The following is a 26960-nucleotide window of genomic DNA, read 5'->3' as shown; positions in this document are numbered from 1 at the left end:
CAATATGCCTTGCAACTGCAGTACTGATATTTCTGCAGAAAATTATAGCAAAGATACAGCTAATGCTTAACACTGTTCGGAAAAAATATACTCAGAACTGGAACAGTTTGGTTTCAAAGCCAAGAGTGCGTATTTGATTAATACATGGCTATGTTTTATTATCTTCTGAAACTGTTTAGAGTGACAGCTAATTCTGATCCAGTGTTTATCTTGGGCATTTTTAATTCCATAGCCTCTCTAATGATGGGAGGAAAGTGTACAGGCTTCACAACAGAATGTTACACATTAACTTACCTAACAATTTCTTGGGAACATCCAGCTGCATATTCTTCTCTCGCCACAAAAAGATGCAAGAACAATGTGTTCAAAGGCTGCAGTACAAGGAAAGAGAATCTAAACACCACGCATACAGTATTTATTAAATCAATCCAAATGTTTATATGCACATTTATTTCCTATTTATATAATCTGCATGCAAAGTGAGTAGCTTCACATATATGAGTAAATTGTTGCCTTCAGAGTCTCTTGGTAGACAAAGCTATGTGCATAAAGGTTCTTTAATATCACAATTTGTGCTTTTGTAATATTTTTGATAATTGATTTACACTCCAGCTGACTACCATTAGAGTACATTCTACATGCATCATTGTTCTTTTCAGTTAACAATGTTAATTCAACATTAACAATATTTTAATTTAACAACAACTAAATCTTAGCAATATTTAATTTAACATTTGGCTGATGAAGAAAGACTTTTTTTTCTTTCTAGGTTAAAAAAAAATTTCTCACATACTCCAAAACTTACTTTCTTTAAAAGAAGGAGGAAAAATAACAGAAGCTTAAGATTACATCATTAGGCTCATTTATATCTGCAGCCAGAAACAGGGCAGAGTAAGACTCCAGTTAACCTGGAAAATATGCTTTCCAGCAAAGAAATACCCTTATATTGGAACAGTAACTGCTGTTAATTCAGCTGTTTTCTCTTGCATATTTCCTCCAAGTGTTGAGGCAATGAAGGTCCATCTGTAAATGAGGTATTTCTATAAAAATATTTTAAATAGGAAAATTTCTAGTCTTCTGAATAGTTAAATCTTCAATTAAATGTAATGGCTAGAGTCACCATTGAATTTTGGCAAGAATGATTTTACTAGAGGTCTGTAGTAATGGAACAGCATAAAGACTACAGGCTGTTGTAATGAATAAACATCAAGAGCCATTTCTAAAATCAGACTTCTTATGTATTTTTGTAAAATGTGAAAGAGAAAGGAGTAAAATAAAGTAATGGTTTGTTTTTGAGGCCCAAGAGGAGGACCAGGAGGCAAGAATTTGACTTGTAATCAGTTCTGAATAGCAACGGTAAACAGACAATCCTGAAAAGAATCTTCTCTAATTACATTCTGCACCAGCCAATTCATAATTTAGACCCTTAAGCTTTCTCATCACTTCTGATCTCTACAGAGACAATTCTTGTCAACTACACTTTTAAGAAACTCTATTTTCAGAAAGGTCTCAATTTTACAAAGCACATCAGCATAGATTTAAACTGCAGTTAACCGACAATATCTCATAAAGTTATAATTCTGAACATGTTCAGTTGTTTTGCCAGAGCAGAAGCATAAAGTATCTACTGAATGTTATGTAGAGATTTTAGAAAATAATCTGTTTTAGAAAAGCAAAGGTTCCTCTGCTCCTTGATTCAGGATCTTTCACTCCTGTTTACTAGCAGGAACTAACTAACATGCTCAAGCTTTCTTTTTTTCCTTTTTGTTTCTTTTTCTCTTTGCATGCCCCTGCGCTCTGATGTCAGCTGCAGCTTTACTGCAAGAGATATTGTCAAGCGCACAGCCTGAGGAAGAGCTTACACAACTGACAGCACAGCACGACCCAACACAAGCAGCTGCAGCTGCACAGTAAATGAAGTGGTTGTGCCTGCCATATGCCTGTACACAAAGTGCTGTCAAGTGACAAAGAAAACAGATTATAAGAAAACAGCATGTTTTTTCTACATTCTCTTTGATTGCAATAATTTTCATTTTAACCGCACATACACCATTTTCAAATGCAACTGCTGACTTGACAGTTTTTCTACAAGCCGTTGTTTAACATCATCCAAGACAACACTGGAAAAATAATGAACAAACCGACCGGACAAAATTTCCATACTGCCAGTATATTATTTTGGCATATACTGCCTAAGGTTTGAGTGAGGTTAACATTTTCCATCTTTTTTCAACAATCGTAGATCCAGTTCCCAGATGGACTGAATGATGAGCAGCAGTTGTATGCTGAACTTCTTAGTGCCTGGCTCTAGGAAGGAAATTCATGACTGAGGAGACCATATGAAAACTGGTATCGAATAGAATGGAGTGCAGCAACCGCCACATCCAGTACTGGACAAGTTAACTCCAGAACTCACCCATTAAATTAGTATTCCATTCTATAAACTAGAAAGCCTTACTCCAGAAGGTGAGAAATGTGGATTTGAAGTCCCTTACAGTGAGCAGAACGTTAGAGCAAGGTCTCTATCTCCAGGAAAAATGCTCTGTTAGATGACACCAGAGCTATACAGGGTTTTGAATGAAATGTATTGGTGGCAGCTATGATTCATATTGCTGTCAGTACTATCAGGGTACACTAGACATGTCCTGGGCATGTCTAGCAAAGGACTCAACTTGCAAATCCCTAATGGCCTCTGTCAGAATGGCAGAAACCTTAAGTTACTTCAGTGGCAAAAGCATGAACTTCTGAGCAACTGAGAGTTTAGTGAGGAATCTAAGTGCCTAAATTCTACCTAAATTATATTTTAGATTCCTATGCCTATTTTTATATGAGCGCCTTAAGTGAAAACTCAACTAAAATTACGCAATTTACTTACAGTGCACTTGTTAATGTAGTTTTCATGTAAGAATGATTCCCAATCAGACTGATCAGTGATATTCCAATTTGGATAGTCCAAAAACAAAGCATGGGCAATAGACTCTTTCTTCTTATTGCTGAGAGTCACAGCAAGATTTGATTTTTCTCTGTTAAAACAATTTAAATGCAGAAGTTGAAGAAATTACATTAAAAAAATGTGTAGGGAAGTCTTACACTTGATAACCAGGATGTGTTCTGGAAATACTCAAAACAGACACAAAAGTTGTCATAAGGATATAATGACATTAAAATAGTTGTTTGTAGTTCCCATTCATATGTCCATCTGTCACGCTGGTTGTGCATGTCATATACACTGAGTATGCCCAGATTTCAAAATACTAACCCAGTAAACAATGTAAATATAAAGTAAGTTCTGTGAATGACCAAGAAAAATATTTATCACTTAAAAATATTAGCAGTGAAATTCCTGAGTTATCAAACAGCTATACTCACTCTCTATAGTTTCTTGCTAAATAAATAACTTCAAGAACAAGTTTGCTCTTAACAGGTTCTTATTTACTTTCAATAAAGTATCTGTATTATTGCTGAGACAGTCCTATTTTTGCTCTGTTTTGCACGGACTGAGAGCAAATCCTGCATGGATGAAGGCTGAAACCTGACCTCAGAGTACCCCTAGGTGGATTCCTAAGCAGTAGTCAGCCTGCTCAGAACTCAGTTGTTGAGGTAAAGGGTACCTCTAGGGCCACAGTTTCAAAAGCACCTTGGAATAAAAGGTGAGTAAATGTAAATACTGCATTTCACAACTGGGCTAAGTCAAAAGCCCTTGTACAAATAAAATCTCCTGAACTAAGAGGTACTGTTCTGAGAGAACATTGTAGACCCTCCTCCAGTTTCAGATTTGTCCTTTCATTCATAAACTCATGCTGTACTCTTTCCACAAGCCTGTATCTTTCAGACCTAACATATAATACCTCTCACTTCAGCAGAGAAACTGGAACAAACTTATTGTCATAAATTCTAACTTTAAATATAATTTTCAGTTATTCTTCAAACAGGGTTCTTTATATGCAATACACAGATGTAAACATAAGTTACAAACTTTGAAGCTTTTTGTTTGTGGGGTATTTTTGTTTCTGTTTTTTAACTAGATATATCTATCTTGTTCTCCCAAGCTGACAGTGTCTGGCAAAAGGGGCAAATATTAAAGGCAAGTCCTTCCCTTCCATATGCCTCATCTCTTAAAGTATACCTCTAACTAATAGAAACCTGGTATACACACATGAACAGTTTACATACGTGCACGATCTGTCCCTTTGCATCTCCCTTTTATTTCACTACCTGTCTATTTAAGATACACTAAATAAAAAAGAATCTTCTTTGATTGTCTTGCAGTGACATCTCTGTAGACGAGGAAAACTCTTTATAAAGCAAGTTTTATATTATTTTCTCCTTCTCTTTGTTGTTTTCCTTTTTTCTCTCTCAATAAATTATCATTCAGAAATGGGGAAAATAAAGATCACTAGATTTTAGACCCTCAGTCATACGTCTCTCTTGTCTTCAAGTTCTCCAGACTCTAATCCTTGCATGTACTCAGCCTAACTACCATGCATAGCAGCATCGAGCATATAATTCAGCCTGTCAGACCTCTAAAATTAACCACATTCAAAAGAGCTCAGAGGCTCAAGCCTCAATAAAGCTTCATTACCCAAATCCTAACTTGATGTTAATACTTAATTCCAAACACTTATTTATTTAGTGGATTCGGAAATGATAATAATTAAATGATTTTTCTAACCCTCAGTTACTACATATTTGCTATGCAAGAGTTAAATGTTCCCTCTTCTTTGTATTTTTTCTCATAATTCTATTTTTCCCAAATAGCTGGTATCTATTTCCCTTCAAAGACAAATGCAAAAAAAGCCTGAGATGGCCCACTGGCATTTCATGCACTCTGTGTACTATACATCACTGCACAGAAAAGAGTCTCTAGTATTGCACATACTATAGCAGAAGGCTTCCACAACGACATGCTTTTGCTAATGGTTTTGCCCTGCAAAAAGCTAGGATACAGATGTCCTGACATAGGGGATATTAAATATCTCAGTGGTAGAAAGTACAAAGGAAGAGGCACATTGAAACATGCACTTTACAGCAGATGGAGAGACTCTTTCTCCCAAGACAGAACAAGAGAGGCAAAAAAAATCCCTAACAACTCTTTTCCTTAAGGGGAAACTGGTAGAGAAGGAAAATGTTTGGACATAAGCAAGGAAAGAGAACAGAAGAGTCATGGCCACACAGCAATCAAAATCCCCAATCCCTGCCCCTCTATTTCAAATACTCTCCAATTGACAAAAGGCCTCAACTAGATGAAGCAGACAGCAGACCTTGTAATCTAATGGTTTTATCATATAATATTCAGAAGTATTTCTTTGGAACTTTTATAAAAAGTAAGGTAATATAGAGTCAAATCCTGTCCCCAATACTTGCTGCTGTGAGCCAAGGTAGCACAGTAATGCACATTTGTAGCACAAAGGAGATGGAAGCAGATTTTCTTTCCCTTTTAATGAGCTGCATAAAAAAAAATCATTATGCTACACTGTGTCAAGGCTCATAATATTTATCTGCTCTTTTAAGGATAACCCAATTTCTTTAATTTTCCTGCAAGAATGGTAATACAATGTCCCTAAACAGTTACTTACAAAAGATATATGACATTAATCCTTCCAAAAGTTTTTTTTGTAGAACTGCTGATGAGGCTGATAATATCAGGAATATCATGTGATTCTGTCCTTCTGGCACTGACTACTTCTGCCTTTCCTCTCGATGAAGTTATTGTAGTCATTTTATGGACTGTAACAAAAAGAAAGAAAACGTTGTTCTAGCAGATCCTGTAGCAATTTGTTGTTGAATGTAGTTACTTGAAATGGAATTTTTAAAACATGGAGAAGATTGCAATTTAAGTGCCTAATTCCTGTAGGCTTCTGCATGTATACCTGACTACTCCTTGCATATAGCTACAGCTTGCATATAGTGCACATGTGGAAATACTGATACTGTACGTATTCCACATGCTACATAGAACCATTTTTAATGGACTACAAACTAGTTTTGCATCTATTTATTTAAAGGCATTCACATGCTACTTATCAGAATAGTACTCACTGTTAGTCATTTCAAATTATTCATAGCTTTCAGTCTAGTGAGTTGGCAGAATCAGCTCAGAATAATAATGTCATAATAATGTTAAGCAGCAACCTCAAATGAGTTAAGTGCATTTTGCCCCAAACTGCTCAAACTTCCTTTTTAAGTCAACACTGATGTTTAAACTTCAGAAGGAATTGAAAGCTCTATGGCTTCTCTGACCAGAAAGAAAATATTTGTGTGGTTCAACATCTGCATAGTTTGTCAGCTCCCAAGTGATTTATTAAGATGTCTACCAATTTTGTAACATAGATGGCAACAGGCAGTCAGCCCATCTGTGATTATCACTAACAGTTCACTTATCTTTCAGCTGTGTTGCCAGCCATTATTGTACAGACGGACTATATCCTATTGTAACAAATAAAAATTAGGCAGGTAAAAATATAGAAACGGAACCAACACAGTCATTTACTGCAATTTCTTAAATACACGTGTGTAAAAGACCACATTGTTAATTCAAAAAAAGAAAAAGTCTATATAGCCAATACATCTAGACTAGAACTCTTTTACCAATTGACCCAATACAACAGCCATTTCCAACAGTGGCTCCAAACCCAGATATGATGGCAATACCTGAATTATGCTCCACAGATCCCAACTAAAATGAGATAATGAAGGAAATCCTGAATTTAACATCTTTTATATACAAAGTCATGTGTACAGCTACATCTTTCACACACAGTCAAGAGATTATTGTATGTAATACCAACAGTCTCAGTCATGCAAATTTATGTTTGCAAAAGGCCCCTGGCACCAAAATATCTTCAGCAGGTCTTAATGCACGGGCTTAGTGGACAGAGTTGTTATGCGGAAAGAATCCAATTTTGGTTTGCATACCTGGGAACATACTACTGTTCTGCTACTGAGAAGAAAGATGAACCTCATGAATCTCCCCCCTAATGACTACAGCAGAAATCTCTGTCTTCCTGCTGTCAGCTGAGTGCAAGATCTTTCTCTACATACAGAAGTATCATGTATGTCCACCATTTTTAACGTCTGTAGAGAAATAGTTACGGCCACTGCCTCTCAACTGTCTCATTCATCCAGCTAGGCTTGAATGTACTTACTTAATATAGATTATGACAATAACACCTATCAAAAAAAAAAAGACAATGGCTTATGTAGGCAATTTCTCTAGTGTCTTAAGTTGTAAGACGTGTACATTCTTTCCTGTGGAGTGGAAGAAATTATACTAAGGCTAAATGAAGGGTAGTTCCTAAAGTGAGCAGACAAAATGTCCCCACAATTCACTTACGCATTTAACTAAGCAACCTTAAACTGCGAGACTACTAAAATAATTGGTTAATTTTCATTAATTTCATCTCCATAAATCAAAACAAACAGGGATTTTAAAATGTTGATAGCAAATTTAACTTCAGCATTAAGATTACTTCAGCTGAGGAAAGTGCAGTTTGCCACATTTCTCTATTTAGTTGTTCAGCTTCATGTATTGAAAAGTACTAATCCACCTCCCCCCAAACACTAGTGCAACTATGACAGACAGAAAACAACATTCATACATTTAAAATGTACTGTTTTTATAAAAACAAAATGTACTGTTCCTACCATAAATCCTGTAGCTGTATTAGGAGAACAGCATACAATAGCTGAGAAAATTGGCAAGACAAGCAGATAAAGAACTGTTCCTTTTCTGAACCAGTTCTTCGAATAACTTCCCCTCTAGCTCATTAATTAATTAAAATGTTCTCTTTTTAAGCCCAAAGAGATTCCCAAGTGATAATTATTCTTTCTGTTGGTGACTCAAAGCACACCAAACATGCTGAAAGCGCATCCCTCAGAAGACTTCCATGGGACACCTCCTTCTGATTGATCGGACCCATGGCAGATGGCACACACAAACCAGACAGAAATCAGGCCAAGAAAGAAATAATGGCTTGCCCTGGCAACACGGGTGAGTGCTGTTGACCGTCCTCATCCCTGAAAAGCCCAGAGGAACAAAACCAGACTCCAATTTTAAAGCTGAAATGCCGTGATAGAAGGCTGCTAGGTCTAAGAGCTAGGCTAAGCACTCTTGATTAATAAGTGAGTGAGTGAAAGCAGCACGGAGACCCAGGGTGGGATACAAGTGTTTTTTAAGCATTTGTAACCAATACTGACATATCTTGGGCTGTACATCATCAGCATAGGCTCTGCTATGCAATAAATATATGTATTTTTTTTATGTCATGCCATCATTCCCTTTTAATCTTGGGCATTTGGCAACAGCCCTTCAGTTCGGAGCCGAGCTGCCGATGTAGCCGCTGAAGGCTACACAAACCCAGAGACAGAAGCCGACTCTAGCGGCAGAATAAAATCAGGCTGAAGCCAACCCCGGCCCTCACGGCCGGCAGCGGCCCGCACCTCCTTGCCGCCCGCGGGCCCCCAGGGGGCGCCGCGCCGCGCCGCGCCGCCCGGAGCATGCTGGGAGCCGGGCCGCGCAAGGGGCGCTGGGAAGTGTAGTTCGGGGCTCGGGGCGGGCGGGGGCCGCGCCTGCCGCCCGCACGCCGGGCGCTCACCTTCCCCCAGCTGCGACGCGATGGCGTCCCGTACCGTGGTGCTCGAGGCGCAGCGGGGAAGCTGGGGGCGCGGCGGAGCGAGAAAGGCGCGCCTGCTATCCTCACCGCCGGCGAGGGCTTTCCTCTCCGTCTCTCTCGCGTGGAGCAGCCGTTAAGACGCCACGCCGCCGTTGCCGCGGTAACGACGCTGCGTGAGGTCAGGGGTGACGGGGGCCGCGGCCGGAGCGGAGAGGCAGCAAGATGGCGTCTACGGCCGCTGGGAAGCAGCGGATCCCGAAAGTGGCGAAGGTTCGACGGGGCACCCGGCCCCAGGGGGAGGAGGGGGCCGCAGCGGGGCCGGGGCCAGGGCCAGGCCTCGGCCTCGGCCTCGGCTACGCCCTGCAGCCGCCCGGCCTGGCCTGGCCTGACCTGGCCGAGCAGGGGTAGGAACAGGGAAAATTTTAAATCCTTGCTGTAATTCTTTACTTTACAGGTGAAAAATAAAGCACCCGCTGAAGTTCAGATCACAGCAGAACAGCTTTTAAGGGAGGCAAAAGAGCGAGAGCTTGAACTTCTTCCACCACCTCCTCAGCAGAAGATCACAGATGTAGAGGAGCTAAATGACTATAAACTTCGGAAAAGGAAGGTAAAGCCCCCCCCCGCCCAATATTGCTGCTCATATAAAGTACTGAAATCGTAATCGATCTTAATTTAAACAAGATATGTTTCACATTACTAGTGCATTTTTCAAGTAATAGCAATTATTAAAAAAAACTCAAACATTTTCAATAGGAAATGTTTTCTCTTTTCAATAGAAAATTTTATTTCATGCAGAAGTTCTAAGTTATAAACATGCTGTTTAACATAAAGTTTGGTAGTACTTTAGAAAGTTTTACAGTTTTTCACAGACTTTAGAATATAGCATTCTACATTAACCATGGTTATGTTTTGATGATTGCCTTCAAACTTATCCATTTTGCTTGTGAGACTTCAGGTATAAACTTTTCTTTATTTAAAAAAGAAAACTCCTTTGCTTGTACACGTTTGTTTGCTGTTTTGATCTGCTTTCTCCTTTGGCAATTCCTGTTCTGGATCAAAAGAAAGTAAAGGCCAAGTATATCACTAACAGCAAACTTTAAATGTTTTCAACTAGACTAACTCAGTTATTTTTTAGATACAGCCAATGTCTAATGATAGAACCAGGATCTAGAGATAAATTAGGAACATCATTTGCTGTAGCATGTATGCGTATATTCAGAGCTGGTGACTGTTCTAGCACAAGCAGATGGCACTTGTGTACTCATACCTTAGTGGGTGTCCATTTGCTCTCTTACAATCATGTTTAGGACTCTTAGTGAAGATTCAGGGCTTTACAGTGCTGGCTGGTGGTGATGTTATTTCACTTGGGCAGATAGAGGGCAACTACAGTTAGATGATCAACACCACAGCACTGCAGACACTGGTTTTGATGTTACATTTTTCTCATCCCTCATTTGAAGAGCAGTAACAAAACACTGTATGTTAACTGTGTGTGTTAAACCATGTTTAGCCACATGTTAAATAGCAATAGCAGTGATCCTGACAGTAGTCCACAACACACTGAACAGGCCCTCACCATTACATTTCATGAGCTGTGAAATTTGTCTAGCACTTTTAGCAGTAGAATATTAAATCAAGAGAATAATCATAATGCATCTTGCTATTAAAAAAAAACACAAGAGACTGTGATGATACAAACAGATCTAAGTGAACAAACTCTTGCTGACACATCCAAGTATATATATCCAAGTATGTATACATAGTTTAGTCTGCAATGATTGGATTCTGTATGTCTAGTTAATGTTGCTATTGAAATAGCTAACCAGGAGACTGAAGGTGAAAAAGGAAAAGATTTGAGTGCTGTTATTTTCCTCTCAGTATTTTATGTATTAGGTTGCAGGAACTTGAGTTTAGTCCTTATCTATATGATGATCTGTACTTCTAGTGGCTCTCTTATGCCATTTTTAGCAAATACTGAATATGATTTGTTTCAGCATCTGCATAGATGTAACATTTGGAATGTAGTCCAGTTATAATAATATTCTGTAAGCTGTTTATAATGAGGTCATTCTATACAGAAGAATTTCCTACTTACAGAAATAATTTTCTCCTTAGACTTTTGAAGATAACATAAGAAAAAACAGAACTGTTATCAGTAACTGGATAAAGTACGCACAATGGGAGGAAAGCCTGAAAGAAATACAAAGGTAATTATGCTATAGCTGTAGGCATCTCTTTTTAAACCTTTTTAGATACATGCTGACAAATACTATCAAAGTCTTGGGGGCACATTATGTTCTCAACATACTTCAATGATGTCTCTTTACTTTCCAGAGCTCGTTCCATTTACGAGCGTGCTTTAGATGTGGACTACAGAAATGTCACTCTCTGGCTGAAATACGCAGAAATGGAAATGAAGAACCGCCAGGTTAATCATGCCCGAAACATTTGGGATCGAGCCATTACTACCCTCCCCAGGGTCAACCAGTTCTGGTATGTTTTCAGAGAGTAGACCATTGCTTTTGCTCTTATGTGTCATTTTACTATAGGCATAATGCAGAAGTGCACTGTGTTCTCTGTTTCTGCAGTTCCTCAGGTTAATCCTCAAATGGAAGAGTTTAAGTTTTGGAAAGTTTTTGTACTTTTCCAGTTGTTAACAGCAGTGAGAGGATGTTTGTGTGTTTGCATGCTGCCAATCCCAATAGTATCTATAGGCACTTCTGGAGTGCAGATGGTGAATAGGTGGAGAAATCTCAGGAATGCTCTTACTGAACACTCAGAAAATCATTGTACTTCTAAGTATTTACTAAGTGATTGTAAAGATTTGATCTTGTTTTCTAAGGTATAAGTATACTTACATGGAAGAGATGTTGGGGAATGTTGCTGGAGCACGTCAGGTGTTTGAACGCTGGATGGAGTGGCAACCAGAGGAGCAAGCTTGGCATTCCTATATTAACTTTGAGCTGAGATACAAGGAGGTGGACAGGGCACGTACCATTTATGAGAGATATATCCTTTCTAGTGCATTGTGATTCCTACCCGGGTCTAGGCTTGGATTCTTCCTTTCGTTTATTTAACATTATTCGTGTTTCCAGCTTCTTTGCAGTCATCGTGTTGTTTCAGATTTCTCTTTGTACTTCTTCATGACTCTTGCCTGACTTTTTTTTTCCCTTCCTCCTCTTACACTTTTTTCTTTTTCTCCTGCTTCTCCTTAAGTTCTCAGGACTGAACATGAAGCCTTTGCCTACTCAGAAGAGTTGTCGTTTCTTCTTAGGTGTATCACTTGCATATATCATCCTTGGGTGGTGTTTCATAGTCTGTGACCCTGTAGTTACTGGGAAGAATGGGATTTGAAATGACCAATTCAACTGTTTCTATTTCTTTAACATAACTATACTTGTTATTGTTCATCCTGATGTTAAAAACTGGATCAAGTATGCCCGCTTTGAAGAGAAGCACAGTTATTTTGCTCACGCAAGGAAAGTTTATGAGAGGGCAGTGGAGTTCTTCGGAGAAGAGCATATGGATGAGCATTTGTATGTGGCTTTTGCAAAATTTGAGGAGAACCAGAAAGAAGTAAGGCCTTCTTAATTATGCAGAAGATTAATACTAACCTCTCCCACAAGATTTCTTCTTGAATATCAGGCTCAAGGGCATTTAACATTATTTCAATACTTGTGTTTCTTCAGCACCTCATGAGGTCCTGTTATTGTAGCCTGAGTTCATGAGAAAATTTTTTGCCTACTTTTTTATTTGTCATTTGGTGATATTGAGGAAATACGTTTTAAGAAAGATAGGCACCAAATATCTCAGATATAAGAGTAGTGCCATAGGATCTAATACAGATCCTCAGATTTTTAAGTTTAAGGTCGATTGTCTACATGATTAAAAAAAAAAATGAATTAGCCATTTTTTCCCAGATGCCATCCTAAAAGTACCTAGGACATTAAGCAATTGAATACATTCCGTAAAGGGGAAGGAAAAACCCCATACCACAGCCTCTTAAAACTATTTTAAGCATCCCAGACCTGTAAGTGAGTAAGCAAGATGGTGATAACTGTTACAGAATCATTTTTTTCAACTCTTGGAAAGTTACTCCTAGGGAGATCCATTAGTCATGTCCTAAAACACTTATTTACATTAAATATTGCCAAAAGTTCACTGAGAAATTAAAGCACAGATTTTGGGGGAGGAAAGATGTTTTGTAAATCTAATTCAAGTGATATTTAATATTTTCAGTTTGAAAGAGTAAGGGTGATCTACAAATATGCCCTGGATAGAATTCCAAAACAGGAGGCCCAGAATCTTTTTAAGAATTACACCATCTTTGAGAAGAAGTTTGGAGACAGAAGGGGAATTGAAGACATTATTGTCAGCAAGAGGAGATTCCAGTATGAAGAGGAAGTGAAGGTATGTATTATAAACATCCTCTGGGCTCATCACACACACAGGTGCTGCTTAAGCTACTGAAGCACCTCGTGATACAAAGGTTAATTAATTTTACATTGCCCTCGATGCTCAAGCCAAAGAATCCCTACCCCCCTCCATTCTTTTTCAAAGGTAGAACTCAAGCTGTAGGGCCGAGAATGGGACCTAACTTGTGTTCACTGCTTTTTTCTTCCTGCAGTCTAAGTAGACGGTGGCTCCAAAATTTTTCATTGCAGTGAGAACTCAATATTCTTTGCAGTCATCTTAGGGAGATGTGCAGTTTAGCTGGTAACTTATCTCACTTTTGTTATGTAGTAACTTTTACAGGAGTCCTTGTCTATCTATAAATACCTTATTTTTGTGAGGAAGTGTGCCATACCTACCTACTATTTGTTGAATTGCTGAAAACTGCAGATTTTCATCATTTCCCCTTCCCTCTCATTTTTTTTTTTTTTTTTTTTTTTGTCTTCAATCAAAGAATCTTTGGTAAATAAAGGATGTATGTAAAGGAACAGTATTTTTTTTTTATTTAAGAGTTACTGAAGTTTCTCTCCTGTTTCCTTGCTCCCATGCTTGTGTAAGGCAAATCCACATAATTATGATGCGTGGTTTGACTATTTGAGGTTAGTTGAAAGTGATGCAGATGCCGACACTGTCCGAGAAGTGTATGAAAGAGCCATTGCCAATGTTCCTCCAATTCAAGAGAAGAGACACTGGAAGAGATACATCTATCTTTGGATCAATTATGCATTATATGAAGAGCTAGAGGCAAAGGCAAGTAGTAAGACCTCGGGGATTTTTCTTTCCTTTCTAGATAACTTACTTAAGTAGCTACAGATATTTTCATTATAACAAGAAAATGGGGAACTAAACTTCTCATATCTTGTTTTATGTAATCAGCTACAGGAATTGCTCTTTAAGAGAGTTTTTTTCCTATTCATTTGTGTGTAGCATCCCCTCCCTTGCTTGGGGAAGGGAAAATAGTAACACTTTCACACCAAGTCGTCCAGAAGTATGCTGATCAGTAAAAACAGAAGTAGGTTCTTCTAGCTGTATTTGAATTGCCTGTTCCAGGCTATTGTCTGAACTTGTGAAACAGTTTGGTATTGAACAAAAGAATTTGAAGTTGTTGTGTCAAGCAGCCAGGAATTCTGAGGTTGTGTAGGTATTTCTTCCCTATGTTGGTTATCAATCATTTAATGTTACAGCTGCATATAATCTTAATGTAGTATAGCTGTTCAGAGTCTGTTAACAGAAAACTTTCTTTTTTCCTAAAAGAATTTTTAGGAGGGCCACTCCTAGTTTTGTTGTCTAAATCTTAATGCTAAATTTTGTTTCGGAAAGACATCTCTTACTGAGTCTTGGAAGTTACCACCTTCAAATTGTGCACACAAATAAGCAATATATATACGTGTGTGTGTGTGTGTGTGTATATATATATCTAAATACACCAGATTCTAAACATCTGGACTTAAACATATTCTAGCACTGTTCTGGAGTTTGACAACTATTGCATAACTCAAAATACAATGTAATCTTAGCAATGAATGAAGTATTTAATCTTGCCTGTTTTTATAGGATCCAGAACGAACCAGACAAGTGTATCAGGCATGTATCGAGCTCATTCCGCACAAGAAGGTATGGCTTCTCCAATAGTTTCTATCAAGTCTTGGATTAAAATCCCCAAGATCAAGATCCTTGAGCTTTCCTTCCCTGCCCCCACCACTTCCTAGTCCTGAAGCCACTTTGGATTATCCTCAGTTAGTTGCAGTGAAGAGAACAAGGTTCAGGTGTGTACGCCCCTCCAAATGACTGTTGGCGCGTTCATGAACCTCCTGCTCAGGAACAAGGGAGGTATTTATCCAAGATTTTAAGTGGACTTCCTTCCAGTACCATTGATTTCTTCTTCCAAAATTGACAACCTTTTCTTCAGTTAAGGTGTTAGATGGCTGTAAATATCATCATCAGTAGGAAACTGCAGGCCACACACTGATGTTCTGTTGCCTAGTACAGACATGATGCAAGGGTATTTTCAAGTTACCCGAGTTACTTTAGAAAGTTGAAATAGCATGTAGTCAGAGGCTAGCTTGGTATCATGAAGCAGCACAGGAGAACTTACCTCTTCTTTTTCCTCCTGCTTGCTTGTTTTCCTCCTCAGGTTGAACTTTTCATAGCTGTTCTCAGTCTACCAGCTCACAGCCTCTGCAAAGTATCTATTGTTCCACTTTGCAGGGGGCTGCTGCCTTTAATAGCAACTGTTTCTAATTGCTTGCATGGTTTGTGCTGAGGAAGGTGCATTGGTGAACATCTTTAGGGTTACATCTCTTTGAGACTGACTTTCTCTTTTTTTGTCAATGAGCTTTAATTAATCTTTCCACATGGCAAAACAATTAACCAACTTTGCCTTGGAATGCCATGAAATCTTAGGCAATATGTATTTCCTTTTCTAATGTGATGTTAATCATGTCATCTGAATATCAGATGTGTGGATTAGGCAATGTGTAATAATTAAGAGTTGATTAACTGTTAATTGATTTAGTGGTAAACTAACCATTTTCTTTGTTTGAGAAAACTTTCAGTGCTGGTCATTTTTGCTTTTATCCATGGTGGAGAAGTTTTTCCTTTCTTAGAAAGGTTGTTTTGCATTATGAACTCTCAACTTCTCAGCGGGAAAATACTACAGTAAAGTGCAACAAACTGTAGTAGCAGTAACATTTCTTTGTATAGCCTATGTGATGTTCTTTAAAGAACATATGCAGCATCATTTATTAATCTTCCAACTCAGGCATCACATTTTTTTTTTCTTTCAGTTTACATTTGCCAAAATATGGCTACTGTATGCACAATTTGAAATACGACAGAAACATCTTCCACTTGCCAGAAGAGCTTTGGTAAGGCAATTATGGAATTAACCTCTTCTTTTACTTAACTAACTAATGACAGCAAGGGAATGGCATTAAAAGATCTTAAATTGTACTTTATAAATTGCTGGTTTATCCACTTTAAAGCATCCTAGAAATTTGCAGGCACCACTATTTACTGTCATGTATGGTTAAAAAAAAAAAGCATAGCTTGAGATATGGTGAATTAGCTGCTGACTGAAATTAATGTAGCTTTCTCTTTTCAGCTGGCAAAACACTCATCTGAATAGCAACAGTACCCAAATCAGCTTAGTGCACTTGTAAATTTTTAGCTGATGCTGATTTGTTTAAATGATGCTTGTGCTAAAAATAGCTTTTTAACAAACGTTCTAAAATCAATAGTTACTTGACTCTGAGAAATTGAGATTTACACAGTGGAGTAGTCTCCGAGTCCCAGCTATCGTATTGCTAAGAGAAGCAATCATGGGGGCTTTGGACAGACTTAACAGAGTGAATTGAACTCCAGTACTGAATTTGCTATCATGTCAGAAAATAAGGGAATATGTTTTGGCAGAAAAACCTTTTAAAATGTAAAACTTTCAGATTATTTTAAATAAGCTGGGTGACAGCATGAAGCGTTTTGAGAGAAAGCCAGTATGGTAACAGTTGAGGTGGTTTGATACCAAAGAGAAAATTGGTGGGGTTTTCATTGTACCTATGGCTCAGCAATGACAGAGCAGAAACATGAATGTAGCTGACATTAGGGAGCAAACATGGTCCAGTGTGCTAGTAAAGCTTTGTCTGGTGAGCTGGACTCCTGCCCTTGACCAGAAAAAAGAAGCAGAGGGATTAAGTCCACTGTGAGATTGTTAATGCCTCCCTGCAGGAGAACACAACCATCTGTCCTGAAGCGTGCTGCTGTTCAGACATCACTTAAGATACCATTGCTAAACATTAGCATATTCATTGATCATAACCCTGCCTTTACCCTTCATTTTTAGGGGTAAATAACTTAGTGAATTCTGGAACGGCTGCTTTGATCTGTCTGGAAATCTAGTTTCCTCTGTTTCTTTGAGGCTTCTCTTTTTGGTAGTCCTTTTTTCCTTCTGTTGTTTTGTTTCTCTGACAGACCTTTTTTTAGTGTCGCATCCTGTTTTGGAAACCAGATTTTGATACAGCCATAATCTTTATACGGGACCTAGATTCTGCAAGCAGGTCCTTTCTTGACAAATGAAATGACTTTGAACCATGTGGGTCCCACACTGTCACAGTGCAGAAGAGGAGGTCCAGTGCCTTGTGCTGAAATGCTCATCAGTATGTGGACAGCATGTTGCTCTGCTTTATTTTCACTGGCTGCAGATGTCGTGTGGGTTCTCTGCTTTCCTAGGGTTTGAGAGGAACTGCAACTTGGATGACAGGAGTTCAAGTGGAGCCTACACTACTTAAGAAAATAGTAATGGGGGGAGAACCAAGCATATTTTGAAACATTTGTGGAGCCAGGGAGACCTGTAAGGGTGACCAAATCAGTGATCCCAAATACGGGTTTCCTCTATTTATAAAGTACTGAAGTAGGCAATGTGTAGGTAAGTAAGTTGTGTGGGGGAATGACAGTAAGGAAGTTTGTAGATCTTGAATTAATTGCTCACATCTTCTTGAAGAGGCTCCAGTCAGAAACTGCTTTCTCACAGCTTGACACCAAAATATTCTTTTTAAACATCTATCTATCTATATATCCGTTATTGTAAGTCAGCAGGCAGGGAGTGTGGACAGTTCCCTATGCAGTGGTAAGTAGTAGTGGTGGGCCAGGAGTCAATTTCTCTTGATACAATTTATAATATAAGATACTCAGGAACTGCTCAGTATGTTTTCTTCAGTTTTTGGCTTAAGATGAAATGTTTATTTGATAAGTCAGAGTTTCAACTGATAATTCTTGGGGAATCCATACTACTTAAAAATATTGAAAAGGTTTAAAAGACTCTGTTTTCAGAGCTTCTGTTGATAGTTTATGGATGCACGTGTGCTTTGTAAACACTGATTATGTTTCATACTGGTCCTGATCAGCCTGAGAAACTGCTCAGAATTGAATTTTAGTTCAAATAGTCAGCAGTAAACAGGGTGACTTTTTGTTTTGTTTTAAACAGGGGACATCCATAGGTAAATGTCCAAAAAACAAACTCTTTAAAGGTTATATTGAATTGGAATTACAATTGCGAGAATTTGATCGTTGCCGAAAGCTTTATGAAAAATTCCTGGAGTTTGCACCAGAAAACTGCACATCATGGATTAAATTTGCTGAATTAGAGACCATTCTTGGTGATATCGACAGAGCCCGTGCAATATATGAGTTGGCTATTGGCCAGCCCCGGTTAGACATGCCAGAGGTAAGCGGTCAGATGAATTTCAAGGTGTTTATTACCCACTGTGGCTGATGAAAACACAAATAATCCATCCATTTGAACAGAAAGGCTTATCATAGTGGCTTAGTCTGTTTCTCATCTAATTTAGCATGTTTCTTGACAGGTTACTCAGGGCTATAAAACCCATGATAAAACATGGAGAGAAAAACATGCTTACAGTAATACTTTTCTATCTCTAAATGGCTAATTTCTGACTGGATTATGTGCACAGGTTTTGATACTACTTGGCGTTAATCCTAGGTAGCACAGTCAATTAATACAGAGCTCTGAAATGTATTTATAAAAAGTTAATGTTTACCCATGCTTCTCCTTAATTAAAAAAAAAAAGTTTTAATCTCAGTATTAGATACAGGGTTGTTTGAAGATACTATGAACATAAACAGTGACTTCTTTTACAGGTTCTTTGGAAATCCTATATTGACTTTGAAATTGAGCAAGAAGAGTATGAGAAAACAAGAAGCCTTTACCGCAGATTACTTCAGCGGACACAGCATGTTAAAGTACATACACGAATGCAGAACACAGATTTGGTCTTGATTACAGCCCATGCTGGGGGGAGAGCCTTGAATGCTTTCATTTTGTGGCTTTTTCAGATCAGTTGTGAACCTAAATTTGCAGTGCTATGCCACAGCCTGTGCCATTAAAAAAAAAAAAAAAAAAAACAGTGATGTTTAACAGCAGCTATCCTTCCTGTTAGGAAGGACAGCTTCCTACTGAGCAGCTTTGGAATTTTAGTTACAAAAACACTGGTGGGGGGGGGAGGAACAGAAGTATTTTTCCTTGCAAACTAGTTTAATGCTCTAGTTTGAATTTAGTCAAGCAGATTTATCATGACCGAAAACAGCTCCAATAAATTTGTCCAAGTGGCTTACATGAAGGTTAGGGTTATCTATTTGTTAAAAATGAACAAAACCCCCAAACTTGGGTTTTATTTGCTTTCACTACAGGTATGGATCAGTTTTGCACAGTTTGAGCTTTCTGCAGGGAAGGAGGAGAGTTTGCCACGATGCCGGCAAGTTTATGAAGAGGCAAATAAGGCAATGCGCAACTGTGAGGAGAAAGAGGAGAGAGTCATGCTTCTGGAATCCTGGAGAAACTTTGAACAGGAGTTTGGAACTGATACCACTAAAGAGAGGATAGATAAACTTATGCCTGAAAAAATAAAGAAGAGAAGAAAACTTCAGGCTGAAGATGGGGTAAGAATAAAAGTTATGCAAGTAACTAACTATGCTGTTATTACAGACACAAACCATTCAGCTGGAATGGGTGCTGTGACTGTAGAAATTTTATTGTGGTAGCTGAGGCAAAGCATTGCCCTGAAACAGGTGCTGCTGAATTGCTTGCTCTTCAGCATGTCTAGGTGGCAGATTGATAAGTCTACCATAGCAGTTAAAGGAAAACTAGCCTGAGCATTTGATGTGAGTATTTTGACTTTAATCAAAATAGCCTGAAGTAGTACTATATGGATAGTATCTGTTTCTCAGCTTTACTTGGAAAACTGTAATTCACCAGATCTACTGCCTTTGCTCATCATCCAAAGTAGTAGTACTGTCTCACCCCCTTCTCTAGCTCATTGGATTTAGCTGTGGTGGGTAGTTTAACAAACAGCGATTTTTAATTTCATCTTACTGTTATGCTCATTAGAAGCAAATTCTAGTAGTTGCATGTTTTAATGTTAGCTTAAACTTTCTTTGGTGTGTTTCTTTTCCTAGTCTGATGCTGGCTGGGAGGAATACTATGATTATATTTTCCCTGAAGATACTGCCAATCAGCCCAATCTCAAACTACTTGCTATGGCTAAACTGTGGAAGAAACAGCAACAGGAGAGTGAAGCTGCAGAGATGGATCCTGACAAAGACATTGATGAAAGCCAGTCATCTTAAAGCACTGCCTTCTTCCCCTCCTTTTTGGAGGTATTGTACAGTATTTTCATTGGTGATGAATAAATGTATTTGAAGAGTTTTACTATTACTGATTTACAACCTTTTTTCCCCCCCAAATAAAAAATGTTATTCTGAAGTGATTCCATTTAACAGTCTCAGTTTCCAGCAACTGAAAGGAAAGGTCACAAGGCAAATGCAGAAGTCTGCCGCTATTACCAGTGTTCTGAGAACTGTAAGCAGCAGTGGATTGCAGCTTTGTTTTCAAACACAAGACTAACTCTTCTAAGGCTCCTGGAAACTGTCACAGATTGCTTGATTTAAGGATATTAATGTGGCCAGATCTACTTTCTGTAATGAGAAAGATGCCTTCAAAGATTCCTGATATATTTTCCAGTGATCTGTAAAAGATGTATCGATCACAAGGACAGTTGAAAACAGTAAGTACTAGTGACAACTGCAACCTGTTCGACTTCCTACTGAAGTACGCTTTTATCCCAGAAACTGTTTAGGAAGGACAACAGTAGAAGCTAAATATACTGAAACTAACCCCTGAAAAACAAATGTATGGAAATTAGTTTCACAAAGTTTGTATTGCACAAGCTATATTTTTCCAAAAAAAGGTTTTAAGCTTAAACACTTCATACAGGAAGGATGAATAAGAATTGCATATCTGTGACTCTCAGGCTCAGTAATAAAAATTGCTTCCTGTCTGTGTTTTTATTTAAATGTTATACCACCATAGTTTACAGTAAGTATTTAAAAAGCTACTGGACATAAAATTGGAAAGCAGCATAAGTAAACTCAGTATAACTTTTGGAGTTCCATGGAAGGGGGCAGCATTGAGCCTTAGATTTCTCATCCATTTAAGCTCAAAGGAGAGGGGGAAAAAAAACAGGATACTCTTAGTATGTTGCCTGAGAATCACAGCTTACAGCTATTCGATATCTTCTGGTCTCACAGGATGAGGTAGAGGTATAATTGATTTCTTCTCTGAATCTCTGGAAAGAGCTTTTCTCATATCTGTTTCAAAAGAAATATAAGTGTTACTGTAACAAGATAGCCATTACCTAAAGCCATATTAAGTCAAATTGCTATTACAATAACCTTATTTTCATCAAGAACATTCCAGTAGCAACATTATAAATTCAAACACTGCAAAAAAAAAAAAAAAAAAAAAAAAAAAGTCAATAGAACATAAGGGAAGTGGCAAGCTAAAACGACTCTTAAGGATTTAAGGCATCTGCCATTGTATCTCTCTCATAATCCCTGCACTTCATAGGACCAATGCAAGAACAGAAAAGATGCCTAATGTGGCCACATAAGTGTTTTTGGAGGATACCTAAAGAAAATCTAGAAATAGCAAGCAGCTAGTATGTCAGTTTTTTTAACAGAGTAATAGTAATGCACTTTCTTCAATTTAAAGGGGAAATTAAACAGAAATGGAAAGCTCTGAAATTTGAGAAATTGAATTTGAATCTGAGAACTTGATTTTGTCACTGCTGACCATAAATGCTTCTAAGTTTGTAATTAGGACATCTAAAGGGGAGAAGTAAGTTTTTAAGTCCCAGTTATCAAAGCACTCCTTTCCCCCCCCAAAAAAGGGAGCCTCCCCCCAAAAAATCCCAGCAACATATTCCACAAATACAACCACTCGGAAGGAACATTCTTGGGAAAGAAGAACTGGCTAAGTAACTGCATTTTTATTTTAATCTTACCTACAGAACAGTACATCTTTGTACTTTATTCATCTTTGATAGTTTATTTTGCCACTGGTAGTGCAGAACCTGTATGCTGCACAATTAAGTAAGTTTTGTAACTGAAGTAATCTTCAGTAGGAAAAGCTACCTGAAGTCACAAACAAAATTCCACTCTTCAACAGCTCTCTGAACTTAGTTTCATATAAAAAAAGAACAAACTCAAAGATGCACAACATCAGAACCTTCCCATTCAGCTTGAAGCAGAACAAGTACTTACCATAAGCATCTTCATCTGGCTCTCCGTTGCTAGCAGAGTAGTACTCTAGTACTGTCCGGTACACACTGTAGCCTAGTTGCTTATACATATTTACTGCAACTTGATTTGATACTCTCACAAAGAGATCCACAAAAAATCCACCCTTTCTTTGTAAAAATAAATAAAAGAAAGTAAGGAAGAAGTTGTGAACATATTTCCAAATAATAAGCCTAGCCTGTAATCAGACCAGAATTAGGTCCGATGATGCGGTACACTACCAAAACATCTTTTGTACTGTTTTAACAGATGCATTCCTTTTCCAAGAAACAGATCTGGCACGGGCACAAGTATTATTACAAAATTATTACAAAAAAGAACAAGACAAACTAAACAACCATACAAGCCTCACTATTTTAAGAAATGGGGGGGGAGAAAAAGTTTCTAAACTGCACTAACTTAGGGACTACCTCATTTAAAATACACACGGGGAAGAAAAAAAAAATCAGAATGAAATTCAGTTCCCCAACTGGATATAGCACTTTTCACAAGGCAAATTCTTCAAAACATTGTTTTGGGGTTTTATCAACTACAGTGGGGTTGCCCTACCAGCATGAGTTGAGGACATTTCTCCATCAGTTTATCTGACACTAAATTTTCTGCAGGTACAAGTAACCCAAAGCGATAGGGAAAGCAAAGCTTAAGATGTTGCCTCAAGCACATAACTTGCTCAGTGTTCTGCCTGATAGGGCCACACAAAGTCCATGACTTTATTCAATTATGTCGTGGGCACTTTGGGAAACGGTGTTGACATTTTGTGAAACTTCTCCTAACAAGAAAAGCAACTTCTATAAAGTGCTACTTATCCTGGCAAGATAGCAGTATAGAAACCATGAGATTTTAAACTGCCAAGCAGCAGTCATAATTCTTCGTTCCCTAACCAGCTTTTTTAGTTTCAGTGAATCACAACACTGTTTACTGGAAAACTCTGGGTCTGTTTGCACATGAATCAAGTATATAAACCATGGAGAAGAGCCTGTAGGAAGACTACTTTAGAAAGATAAATTTTGAAAACAAATACACTACTCACTTTTCTGAAATTTCTTCCAGTAGTTCCATCAATTTAGCAGCCAGACCCAGACGGCGAAATTCAGGTGCAACAGAGAGGGCAGTAACATGTCCATGCCACTCCTCTCTGGCCACAGAACCTTCTGCTTTACCCATTACTGCAAACATACAGAATACTTAGTGCAGGAGCACTTTTGGGATAATGCACCACACATAGCTAAACATGTTTACAAAAGAACCAAAGCAATGCATAAACAACAATTGCAGTAATTGTGGTAAATATTGAAATAGTGATGCCTGCACCATCATTACACTATTCAGTGACTATGCACAGTTGTTTCTGTATACCAGTCTATTAAAGTGTTGGAAGCATGACCTTCCAGGTCCTTGCCTACCTGGATAAGTTGAGTTCTGTTGGAAAGAGCCCCTAACCTCTAAATTGCTAATCCTGCCAACTGCATGTTGAGAGTTTATTGCAATATCAAAATCAACTGTCTGTAGAAAAGGCAAACAGCTCATATACAGCTCCAATAAAAATGTCGTTCTGCACAAGCTTTACGCTAGCTTTTTTTGATGAGTGTAAAAAAAATCATTTTTGAAAATTCATTTTTGAAGCCTAATTGTCAAATAAAAATCATAATCAACTTTTGCAAGTCTTTAACTGCGCAGAACTCAGGATCTGATTGAAACAATGAAAGGAAGGAGGACCAGAAACCTCAAACTAACCATCACAAAACTAATTACTGTGCCCACTATTGGAGTCTTTGAGTCACTAAGAAGAGTACAGGTTGGGAAGCTTTGCCAATTTGGTAATGGAAAGCTGAGGCCCTGCAAAGATGGTATGTTTATGGGGGAAAAAAAAAAAAAAAAAGGAAGTATTGTTTTGGCAGGGGTTCTTTGTAGTTCCCTCCCTTTCTGCATAGTGCCAAAGGAGCGTTAGTTCACTGGTGGTCATTCACACTTCCAATCCCATGCAGTGTTCTTAACAGCTCACAGTCACTGCTACTAATAAGGAACTGAAGGGGCAGGTCTGGAAAAAGCCTCTGTATAGTAACTGCTTTAAGCGTCCATCTGTTGAATACTTTAATTCCCAGGTTCCTGCAGAGACCTTTATGACTACAAAAGGTGGAAAAACAAAACCAATAAACCTCACTGTTTTAAGGAAGGAATAAGCAGACAAATAGCTCTATTTAGAAAGAGTTCCAAGAAACACAAATATCTGATAGCAAATAAGCAAACATAATTGAAGTCCAAACCCAGAGCTTTCCCTTAATGGACAACACAAAAACCAAATGCAGCATTTTTACTCACAGTTCACTAAAAGCATGCTGGATCACAGCTGAGTGCAGTGACTCAGTTCCCTGCTCGTAGGAAGGCTTATCCGCACGCGTTCACATGGATAAAGCTCGGCTGGGCGCGACGACAGTCGCAACCCTTTGCTCGTGAACATCAAAACAAAAGCTATTAAACCTATATAATACGCTTAGATATTCCTGAGACAACACATCGCTATATAACGCTCCTCTTCAGTACTAAACATTTAGAAAAATCTAGAGAATTAAGCAGCAGCTTGTGAGTTATAACCCCCAAAACATCAAAATGCGAGGAAACTGGAGCATAACCCTCTCCTCCCCCCATCTTTTGCCAGTTATCCCGTCAGACTCACTGTAACCCATCAGCTCTCCACCGGGGGCTTCCGCGACAATGAAATACTCGGGCCAGTGGGCCAAGTACTGCAGGTAAAAGGGGATCCCGTACTAGGGGCGCCTGGTTAAGGAACACGGCTCGACTAGAAAGGGCCGCGGGCCGCAGCGGGGCCGCTCTCCGCAGAGCGGCACGGCGCTGCGCCGCCCCGCTCCGGCTGCCGGCGGGCGCGAGGCGGGAGGATACGGTCTCCGTGAGCGGGTCCAGGTTGCTGCGGGGAGAGAAACCGACACTCAGCGACGACGGGCGGCCCCGGCCCGGGGCGGGGGGGGAGGGGTGGGGAAGGCCTGCGCAGAGCGACGCGCGGCGGCTGAGGGACGCCCCCCCCGCCCCACACCGGCACCGAAGAGCGAGCACAGGGCTCCGCAGCCCCGGGCGGGGCAGCTAAGGGAGGGCGAAATGAGGCAGGAGGCGCCCGCCGCTCACATGTTATTGAAGCGGAAGAGGTCGTCGCAGGTGAAGGCCCGGAGCGACGTCATGCTGCCCGTACGGCTGCCACGGCTGCCGCCGCCTCCGCCGCCGCCGCCCCGGAAGTACTCCCTCCGCCCCTCGGCGCGGCTGCGGCCCGCTTCCGCCGCCGGGGGGGGGGCGGTTGCTAGGCGACACCGAGGGCGGAGGGTGCCTTTTTTTTTTTTTTGGTCCCCCTCAACCTCGGCAGTAACGAGCCGCGCCAAGAGCTGCGCGGATACAGACTGCTTTGTGTGTGTGCGTGAGGGAAATCAGGCTGATTTGAACAGGCTAAATTTCAGTTCAGCTGATTTCAATTTCTGGCTGATTGTTTTTATTTATTTATTTATTTTCGGACACTGCGGCAATGGGCTGACAGCCCCTGCTCTTTCGTAACGAACTCCCGCTCGGTTTTCGACGCAGTAACTTAAGAGCAATCTGAAAGCGAGACTTGCCCAAAAGAGTGGGGCTGTGAGGCTGATCGCAGCCTTTGAGACTCACCATCAGAAAAGGAGCATGAGGGAGCGACAGCAAAGAGGCAGATCTGGTTTAAGCGGCTTCAGTTGGTATTTTTCAAGATGTGCTACTTCTGCACGTTCACATCTAATTCCCTAATAACTGTGTTAACTTTCCTGTTAAGGCTGTTTTACTAGTAAAATTTAAGGATTGATTACCTCCAGCTTAATTTCATTTAGCTTCTACAGCCGCTTCTTCATTTCAGAAAAGAGAGGGTAATAATAAAGCACCTCAGTTAAAAGTTTTTTCTCTCTCAGTATTTCATAACATCCAGCTCCTCTCAGTGGAGAAGATGGAATAGTTTATTTTTTACAAGCGCAAATCCCTTCCAAAGTTTTGGTATCATCTGTTTCCTGGCATTATGAGAAGTAAGAAGTGTTTTGCACAGAGAAGTGATTAAAACAGTCAGATTTTCAAAAGAAACAATTGCACAAGAATGGGCAGCAGAATCATCTTGAGGTGGCTGGGGCACATGCTTCCCTTCTGCACTTTTTGCTTTCCTTTGTTTCACGCCTAAAGTTTTGAGTTTCTCAATACTGGCCCTCTCTGCCCCAGCACTTCCCTCGCTCAGTAGTCGCCATCACATGACAGTGGTGGGATTTTCATTAGATCTAAATGTCAGTCTGAACTTCGCAAGAAATAGTTCAGCAGTCAAGATACATGCCAGCTGCTTCTGCTGACCGTTTAGGTCAAGCACAGAAAGTGGAACGACTGGCTTAGGCCAACTGACATCTTCAAATATTTTTATATATACATTACTAGTCTGTATTTAAAAAAATGATGATACAGTAGTTAATACTGTATTGTAAAAAGATGAAGAATGAATGAATTGAAGTCTAGCCTAGGAAATATCACTGCTGCTATCTAACATCAAAATTATTTTCCTCCTTTGGTCTGAAGTCTAGTTGGTGTGATCAGCTTCTCAGCACACTACACAAGCTAATACTCACTTGCATCTTTTCAAAGAGTTTAAAGTGGGACAAGCAATACAAAAAGCAGTATCATGAGAGTCTACAGATACACAAAACATTCAAGTGCAAATTATTTCTAAGAAAAAGCACACAACTTCCCATA

The 26960-nt window shown here is 39.3% G+C and overlaps 3 protein-coding genes across 4 annotated transcripts in view; 1 reads left to right on the top strand and 2 right to left on the bottom strand.

Annotated features, from left to right (window-relative positions):
* CFAP61 (cilia and flagella associated protein 61) overlaps nucleotides 1-5743 on the bottom strand; it is a 130474-nt gene extending 124731 nt beyond the window's left edge. Inside the window, 3 exon segments of the mRNA XM_062571172.1 lie at nucleotides 295-371; nucleotides 2876-3023; nucleotides 5577-5743. Coding sequence (XP_062427156.1) covers nucleotides 295-371; nucleotides 2876-3023; nucleotides 5577-5719 — 368 coding nt within the window. The 5' untranslated portion in view covers nucleotides 5720-5743.
* A 2813-nt stretch (nucleotides 5744-8556) lies between these two features.
* On the top strand, nucleotides 8557-20283 carry CRNKL1 (crooked neck pre-mRNA splicing factor 1). Its single transcript, XM_062571336.1, has 14 exons — nucleotides 8557-8882; nucleotides 9067-9219; nucleotides 10728-10819; nucleotides 10947-11105; nucleotides 11455-11621; nucleotides 12010-12188; nucleotides 12852-13022; nucleotides 13623-13814; nucleotides 14619-14678; nucleotides 15851-15931; nucleotides 18043-18282; nucleotides 18717-18818; nucleotides 19266-19514; nucleotides 20031-20283. Exons 1-14 carry the CDS (start codon nucleotides 8835-8837, stop codon nucleotides 20199-20201), a joined length of 2064 nt encoding a protein of 687 aa, XP_062427320.1. The 5' UTR covers nucleotides 8557-8834; the 3' UTR covers nucleotides 20202-20283.
* On the bottom strand, nucleotides 18296-25449 carry NAA20 (N-alpha-acetyltransferase 20, NatB catalytic subunit). 2 transcript variants are annotated; one of them, XM_062571338.1, is made up of 7 exons: nucleotides 25350-25449; nucleotides 25110-25134; nucleotides 24886-24976; nucleotides 23242-23377; nucleotides 22176-22321; nucleotides 21134-21221; nucleotides 18296-19470 (listed from the first exon to the last, which is right to left on the bottom strand). In XM_062571338.1, exons 1-6 carry the CDS (start codon nucleotides 25400-25402, stop codon nucleotides 21136-21138), a joined length of 537 nt encoding a protein of 178 aa, XP_062427322.1. In that variant the 5' UTR covers nucleotides 25403-25449; the 3' UTR covers nucleotides 18296-19470; nucleotides 21134-21135. The 2 variants fall into 2 exon arrangements, with proteins under 2 accessions (XP_062427322.1, XP_062427321.1); XM_062571337.1 differs by having other exon boundaries at nucleotides 18296-21221.
* Between the last annotated feature and the right edge of the window lie 1511 nt (nucleotides 25450-26960).

This window comes from Rhea pennata, chromosome 3 (genome assembly GCF_028389875.1).
Source record: "Rhea pennata isolate bPtePen1 chromosome 3, bPtePen1.pri, whole genome shotgun sequence".
Taxonomy (NCBI): domain Eukaryota; kingdom Metazoa; phylum Chordata; class Aves; order Rheiformes; family Rheidae; genus Rhea; species Rhea pennata.
This window is presented reverse-complemented; position numbering and strand designations above follow the sequence as displayed.